Source organism: Sinocyclocheilus grahami, unplaced genomic scaffold (genome assembly GCF_001515645.1).
Source record: "Sinocyclocheilus grahami isolate Dianchi unplaced genomic scaffold, SAMN03320097.WGS_v1.1 scaffold141.1, whole genome shotgun sequence".
In the NCBI taxonomy this organism is placed as follows: Eukaryota; Metazoa; Chordata; class Actinopteri; order Cypriniformes; family Cyprinidae; genus Sinocyclocheilus; species Sinocyclocheilus grahami.
This window is the reverse complement of record NW_015505320.1, coordinates 67,162-75,895: the sequence shown is the minus strand read 5'-3', so window position 1 is coordinate 75,895 and position 8,734 is coordinate 67,162. Positions and strand designations below refer to the sequence as shown.

Sequence of the window (8,734 nt, the reverse complement as noted above, 5' to 3'; positions counted from 1 at the left end):
TATATATAATTAAAAAACATAAATTGACCTAAATTGCTAAATATGTAATGGCTGGGTTTAGAATGTGTGAAAAAGGATGAAAGAGGAGGAGTTTGGCACATACATTTGAGATGATCTTGTTACATTTTCTGTCACAAAGCTCAGTCCTGCTGTAGTGACACACACATATACAATGATACTTCATTCAGTCATTCTGCTCTCTGCCTTAACATGTAAGTGTATTTGTTTATGTATTGCATGCATTTGTATTTCTAAAGTTAAGGATATACACATTATATTTTGTCATAAATAATTTTCTCATCTTAAATGCTCAATTATTTTTATTTAATGGAAACGTTTTAAAATTAAACTGCAATGTTTATATTTATTGTATGTGTATAATTTCAAATAATTGATCATTGTAATCAATCAAACTCAAACACTATTTGAAAAGTTATTATTTTGCACTTTTCCAGGTGTGAGTTTAGGAGATGAAATCACAGCAGACAGCACTGAGGAATCTGCTGCAGTGGGATCAACTGTAACTTTATCCTGCAGTTATTCCTCTGCACAATCACTTCAATGGTACCGTCAGTATCCCGGATCAGCTCCTCAATTTCTTGTGCTTATAATAGAGGGTGTGAAAGAGACTAAGACATCTGATGTAGATCCCAGGTTCTCTACTAAACTCAGAAAAGAAAAACAATCCACAAAAGAAATCAAACATGTGGATCTGGAGATCTCCTCTGCTGCTGTATCAGACTCTGCTCTGTACTACTGTGCTCTGAGGCCCACAGTCACAGGAAACACAAGAACACTGTACAAAAACCTGACACAGATGAAGGTGTACAAACAATTTCTTTCCATAAATCTACTTGTAATATACATAGATTATGAGTGTATTTATTTTTTATTTAATATTATCTATTCAAAGTGTACTCTAGGATGTAAATCACTTAAAAAGTCAAATTATTGACATTTTTCAGTCAAAGTCACTACATTCAATAAAGAAAACCATGTGGATATGATCATCTCCTCTGCTGCTCTGAAAGCAATAAAGCTAATATAAAATAAAATAAAATAAAATATGCAAAGAAGGAAAGAAATTGTATTTTCTTTTTTCCTACTTTAAAAATTAAACTTTTAATTTGTGATGCTTTTGGGTAAACATAAGATTGCGAATTACACCATATATTCATATTTTCAAGGCTCATTACAGAATCATTAGCTCCTCCTTTTCTATTTAATAATTAATAGATATCTCTTTTACACATCTGTTGCTCTACCTCTTTAATTGTATATAAAATAACAACAAAAAATGAGTCTGGTTGAGATTCTGTCAATATTCACAATTGGTCTTGGTGAGATTATTTGCCTCTCTTAAATATTTAGTTTCGTTTGTATATTATATTGTTTTTTTGTTTGTTTTTTTAACTAAACTGCCAAACAGGATCATCAACAGAGGGCAGGAAGTTCCTGAGTGACTGTATGACTCAGATCCTGAGTAACTGCAGAAACTCAGAGCATCACAATCATCACAACCTACAACACAGAACACAGCATCAACAGAACTGATCTGACTTAGTAAACATGGACAGACACTTGGTACTGATTGTAATCATGACTTCAGGTAAAATACTCTTTGATGCCAATGCTAATGAAAATAGTGTAATGTGACTGAATTCAACCCACGTGTGCTTTAAAATGTAAGCAAAATGTTATATTTATGTTTGCAGGTGTGATGGCTGGAGACCAGATTTGGCCAAATAAGGGTGCAAATGTCATCAGTACAGAAGGAGAGTCTGACACTGAGCTGCTCATATGATACAAGCAGAAGCTATGTTACACTTTACTGGTACAGACAGTATATTAATAAAGAACCTCAGTATTTAATATGGAAATATGCTCGTTCGTGGAGTGAACTGGGAGCTGGGAGCCTAGCTGAACCTCGCTTTCAGTCGACTACATCAGAAACATCCACTGAACTCACTATTACTGGTGTAACACTGTCAGATTCAGCTCTCTATTATTGTGCTCTAAGAGTTGGAGCCCAGTGATACAAAGTCTTTGTGAAGCTGTACAAAAACTCACTTTTTCACTTTGAAACTGAACCACATCAAAACCACAGTCTGTTATACACAGAAATAAATTATGTGGAAACATTAGCATCTGCGTCTAGTTTCCAGACAAGTAAAAAATGTAGAAAAAAAACATTACATTTAAGCTATTTTATTTATTGCTATTAATTATTATGTATTTATTGTAGCTTTTATTATGTACAGTATACTGTCACAACCATTATGATACATCTCTTAAGATACCATAATGATACCAAAATACTGTAAATACTATAGGACATTACTATTATAAACTAATGAATAAATATTGTAATTTTTGGGTAAATGGTTTCTAGAATTAGAATGATCTTTCAAAGTACTCCAATTAATTAATTCATTTAAAGCACTGTTAACTTTTTTGGCCAACAGAAATCTGATGAAACAAATCAAAGTAGATGAAGATGCAAATACACAGAAGAATCTAATTATGTCCTGTGGTAAGCACATTCAAAACTCCTAATTTTGTGGTAAAATCACAGAACGGTACAACCTCTTACAGCAATTTTCACACTCAATGTAGTTGGAATGAACTACTTCTAAACTTGAATCAATCGCATGAACCTCAAAGCATCACAACAATCAAAAACACCTGAAGATCAGCTCTTCAGTGAACATTAAACTAACACATAAGCATATGCAGTGAGGACCTGATTATTGGATTCAAAATCTATTTTAAATCTGGAACAAGCTTACACTTTGAAATATTTAAAACAAGAACATTTATGACACTAAATAAATAAAACATTTAAGATTCAGAAATATTTTTCAGGTCACTAATCATATTTGTGACATTGACTGTGGTAACTATTATCATAATACAAAATGTATAATATCACTGTTAATATTATTGGTTCATTAATCGTTCATGTTTTGAATTTATCTTCAAAATCATCTGCTTAATAAATAATCGATACTTTTCTGCAGTTGCAAAGGCTTTAATCAATGGCGGGGCAAAAACATGAGAAGCAGTAGATGATATCGTCACACAGAAAGCAGGAAGTTCCAGTGTGTTTGAGTGTGAAACTGCAGAGACTCACAGTAACACAGATCTACAGCTCACAGCACAGACTACATTAATACACACCTGATCTGACCTAGTCAACATGGAAACACACCTGCTGATGATTTTAATTACGATTTCAGGTATAATTGACTCTTTTTATTTTTATTACAGTGGTATTAATTAGATAATTTGAGATTTTATTATTATTATTTATTTTTTGTTTGTTTGTTTATTTATTTTAGGTGTGATGACTGCAGACCAGATTTGGCCAAACAAAGATGCTGTTGTCATAAAGGAAGATGAGACTGTGGCCCTCAGCTGTTCATATACAAGTAGTGGTCATGTGTATTGGTACAGACAGTATCCTAATAAAGAGCTTCAATATTTAATATATTCTGCACAATCAAGTAGTGGAAGGTTTCGTATGACTAAATCACAAACATCCAGTGAACTCACTATTACTGGTGTAACTCTGTCAGATTCAGCTCTCTATTATTGTGCTCTAAGAGTAGCAGCCCAGTGATACAAAGTCTGTGTGAAGCCATACAAAAACTCACATTTATTTTTCACTTTGATGGCAAGTCACATCAAACCCACAATCTATAATTCACACAATATTATTAAACTTGTGGAAACACCTGTGTGTGGTTACTGAAACCCCGACTTCCTTACAGTACATCACACTTCTCTTAAAGAAAGTTTTCCAGTGATAAATCAAATTCTTCATACAGTGCAAACTAAATATGCCCAGTATGTCCTGATTCCCAATTTTAATTCTTATGTATTCTGACATTGATCTGACATTAGTTACAGTTTGTGAATTATGTCAGAATATGTTACAACTGAATTTAATTTAAATTATTACACGGCTGGGTTCTTGTTTGTCAAGCACAACATTCCAAGGTGTGTTATTCCCCAATAACAATTTTAGTCATTAGCAACAGCAAATAACACACCGCTCATCCAGGTACTTTCATGTCTTTCATATCAGAAAGCTGCACTTTTTTGTTTCCTTCAAACGCAACTCATCACCTTGTGCCTCAGTTATTGACTGTATTTACTGTAAAATGAAACCAGAGGACTTCAGTATTAATAGCAGCGGTAACATTGTTGAAAGGTTGCCAGCAGAGGCGGACAGTAACTAAGTACATTTACTTGAGTATTGTACTTAAGTACAGTTTTTGAATGTCTGTACTTTACTTGCGTATTATTTTTTCTGGAAACTTATGACTTTAACTTCACTACATTTGAAAGACAAATATTGTACTTTTCACTCCACTACATTTCTATCAAGATCCTCGAAGTAGAAAGTCGTTAGCAGCTTTGAAAGTCAGTGGGTGATTTATTTCTTCTCTAAAACGTGACTTTCTTTTTTCAGACAGTTTATCAGTAATCACTCTTGTAGGGCTACATGAAGAGATTTCCCAGCATTTTTTGAGCACTGACCAGTTCCAAATGTGATATTTATTTACAACAATTCAATAATAAGAAGTTAATATTGTGGTCTATATTAAACATATATTATATTAATTATATAACTACATTATATTAAAACACAAAATGTGTTTGACTGAAGCAGCACTGCATAGACCATTCTGTGTATGACATCAAAGTACAGCGATTAGACAGCATCTGGGTTTTAAAGCAGGTTTGATTTTTTATTTTCTTCCTTATCAGTCTGTATTCACAGCAATTTCACTGTCCACTCTGTTCAAATGTGGATGAATCACTCTGAATCCAGAGCTGTGTGAGATCACTACCATCCTGCTTTTGTGGGGGTGGGTAGGGGTGTTAAATAATTATAATTATTATTATTTATTTTCCCATAGGTTTTTAACTTTCTAAAAGCTCTTTATTCCAAAGATACTACAAGCTAGTCAGTCTATTCAGTAGGTGTAATGTATTGTAAGTTGCTTCAGAGGTATTGCAAGTATTACATACAACAATAATAAAACATAAATAAGGAAATTTACTTTTGCTACTTAAGTACTTTTAAAAGCAAGTACTTCTGTACTTTTACTTAAGTCAAAATCTATCTTTACAACTTTTACTTGTAATGGAGTAATATTTGACCAGCAGTATCTGTACTTTCACTTAAGTAATGGAGTTGTGTACTTTGTCTGCCTCTGGTTGCCAGAACAAATGTTGCACTGTGATGGATTTTTGTAATTATAACCAGGTAAGATTTTAAAATGCTTTCTTCTCATATAACATTTTATGTACTTGTCTTTATTTGTATGATTGAAAGCTGTGTAATTAGTATACCTGTACATAATGCCTTAAATGTCCGTCTTATCTGAATGTCGTCGCTCAAAGCTGTTTGTTAAAAACTGTTTTTCTTTTGCTTTTAAAGAACTAATTAAATATTTCAACTCTAATTAATATGTCATGTACTTATTTGGCAAGTAGCTGTGTAATAACCCCCACTTCGCACTAGGGTTCTGATCACCCTGTTGGGGTTTATTCAGTGAAAACAACCATCTGGATGTACATTATCACTTATTTGTTCAGCTCAGCAAAATATTCCAACTCACCACAAGGAGGCATAATTCATCAAATCATATATAAGGCTGAACCTTATGAAGAATATGAAACTACAAAGAGAAACACAGACTATACAGTAAGAAGAAAACACTTCTGGAACTTTTTTAACTTAGAGCAACAATGGCAAAGTGGGTGATTATAACTTTTTTCTTCACTGCTCATGAGTTTGGTAAGAACATTTCATTATTTACACTTCATCTTTTTGTGAGATACTCAGTGTAAGCACATGAATAATGGGTAAATCTATTTTCCAGTGTGCTGGGGACAAGACAAAGTTGAACAAGCTTCAAGACAAATGACTGCAAATGAAGCAGCTCATGTTACTCTGCTGTGCAATTACTCTACCAGTTTTCTTAATGCTTATCTCTTCTGGTACAAACAACTACCAAACACATCACCAACATTCATTCTGAGTGAATTTACAGTTGGTAAAGGAACTACTGAGAATGCATTTAAAGAGAGATTTTCTGCAACACTGGACTCCACATCAAGATCAGTTCCACTGACAATCCAGGATGTGTGTGTTTCTGACTCTGCTGTGTATTACTGTGCTCTGAGGCCCACAGTGACTGAAGCACACTCAACACTCATACAAAAGCTCAGGGAGACACATTACAGAGGATAAAATAACCAAACACACTTCTGTGCACAGATCTGCACAAAGCTCCCGTGTTTCCACCGAATTGGAATGACCAGAATTCACATCCCCCCCCCAAACTCAGTAAAGAAAATATGAAATAATCTGCATATTTTTTTTTTATTACAATAAATTCTATTTATATTTCCCACTGATACATTACTGATAGTAATTACATAATTCCTTTCAAAAGCATTAATCAATTTGGATTACCCTAAAATTATTCTATAACTGACCACCTGACTCGACAGTATGTTACATTATGTTAATCCTGATACACACAATTATAAAGGATGTTTTAACCATATTCATGTCACTTTTGCTGCTGTGAATAACTGTTTTAGTACCACCAAAAATCAATTGTATACCTAAATTCATTATGTGTTTATAATATGCACATCTAAACAGAGTTTAGAGAATATAAACAGAGAACAAGTATGAGGAATTATTCCAGATCATATTCTGTACATTGAGATCTGAGGATTTCTATCACACGACAGAGTTAGTAAGGAACCACAAGAGGGTACAATAGGACATGAATAGTAATCGAATGACACAGTGGTGTATGAAACAGATCTGATGTGATCTCTCTCAAAGAGCTCTCTGGAAGAGGTGGGGTTTAAAGCACTGATACCTGATGCAATCTTGTTAAACTTCTGTTAGAGAGAGCATAAGAAACACACACAATGAATCTCCATTCTGTCATTCTGCTTTCTGTCTTTGCATGTAAGTATTGAAGTGTTTAGTGATTTGCATCTAAATTATGTATAAAGTGTATTCCTTTATATTGTATATTGCAATACACAGTTCATAAAAGATTTGATCTACATTTGCAGATGCAACATATGGAAATGAAATTAAACCTACCAAAACAGAGGAGTTTGCTGACGAGGGTTCAAGTGTTAAATTATCCTGCAGTTATACATCTGCATACTATCTTCACTGGTACCGTCAGTATCCCGGATCAGCTCCTGAGTTCATTGTGCTCATCTCAGACAGTGCAAAAGAAGATCAGAAGTCTAATGTAGATTCCAGATTCACGGCTAAAGTCACTAAAGACAATAATGAATACCTTGTGGATCTGGAGATCTCCTCTGCATCTATATCAGACTCTGCTCTGTACTACTGCGCTCTGACGCCCACAGTGACAGGAAACACAAGAACACTGTACAAAAACCTGACATAACTATAACTCTACCTTCTACAAATTAGACTGGAGCACGTCACAATCAAGAGAATCACATTCCCAAAATATCAACTCAGACACTGAGAACAAAATCTGATAAAATGCATTAAAATACCCGTTTAAAAAGGGTACATTTAGAAAGAAAAGAAAAGAAAAAAAGAAAAGAAACCACATGAAGGCAATATGTACCATATATTCATATTATCTCATTTCAGGATCACTAGCTCCTCCTTGCTTCAAATAACAGTTCTCTCATTCACATATGTGTTTCTCTACCTCTTTCATTAATCTACTGTCTGTACAACAGAAAATAAACTAAATGTATATTTATGTCTGGGTGAGGGTTCAACAGAATCATATCAACAGAGAGCAGTAAGGCCCTGAGTGACTGTATGACTCAGATCCTGAGTAACTGCAGAAACTCAGAGCATCAGAATCATCACAACCTACAACACAGAACACAGCATCAACAGAACTGATCTGACTTAGTAAACATGGACAGACACTAGGTACTAATTGTAATCATGACTTCAGGTAAAATACTCTTTGATGTGCTAATGAAAATAGTGTAATGTGAATGAATGTAACCCACATGTTTTAAAATGTACACAAATTGTATGCTTTTATAGTAGGTATGATGGCTGCAGACCAGATTGGGCGATTAAAGAGTGTCAGTGTCATCAGTACAGAAAGAGAGTCTGTAACACTGAGCTGCTCATATGATACAAGCAATAAAGTTGAACTTTCTTGGTACAGATAATATCCTAATAGAGAACCCCAGCATTTAATGTGGAAAAATGCTTGGTCATGGACTGGTACTGGGAGCCCAGCTGAACCTCACTTTCATTCGACTACATCAGAAGCATCCACTGAACTCACTATTACTGGTGTAACTCTGTCAGATTCAACTCTCTATTATTGTGCTCTAAGAGTAGCAGCCCAGTGATACAAAGTCTATGTGAAGCCATACAAAATCTCAAATTCATTCTTTGCTTTGAAACTGAACCTCATCAAAACAACAATCTATTATACACAGAAACTAATAAATTATGCAGAAACATGTGCGTGCGAGTAAGATTGTAAGCATTTTTGACTCTTACAGACAATATCATAAATTCAGGACATTTCAGCTAATAGCATCATAATGGTATTTATAATATTTATTTTAAGATTATGTATTTATTATTGTTTTGTGTGTGTGTGTGTGTGTGTGTGTGTGTGTGTGTGTGTGTGTGTGTGTGTGTATATCTCTTATATTTGTGACTCTG

General features: G+C 34.1%; 1 pseudogene and 3 gene segments (V, D, J or C); all 4 read left to right on the top strand.

Annotated features, from left to right (window-relative positions):
* The first annotated feature begins 151 nt into the window (after positions 1–151).
* LOC107591405 (Ig kappa chain V-I region Hau-like) lies at positions 152–1,463 on the top strand. The segment is given in 3 exon segments: positions 152–212; positions 456–825; positions 1,430–1,463. Coding segments are annotated over 3 exon segments (444 nt in total).
* A 106-nt stretch (positions 1,464–1,569) lies between these two features.
* LOC107591404 (T-cell receptor alpha chain V region RL-5-like) lies at positions 1,570–2,036 on the top strand (annotated as a pseudogene).
* Positions 2,037–5,763: 3,727 nt separating this feature from the next.
* On the top strand, positions 5,764–6,320 carry LOC107591438 (Ig lambda chain V-VI region WLT-like). The segment is given in 2 exon segments: positions 5,764–5,812; positions 5,898–6,320. Coding segments are annotated over 2 exon segments (420 nt in total).
* Positions 6,321–6,944: 624 nt separating this feature from the next.
* Positions 6,945–7,466, top strand: LOC107591403 (Ig heavy chain V region 914-like). The segment is given in 2 exon segments: positions 6,945–7,006; positions 7,117–7,466. Coding segments are annotated over 2 exon segments (390 nt in total).
* Positions 7,467–8,734: the final 1,268 nt, after the last annotated feature.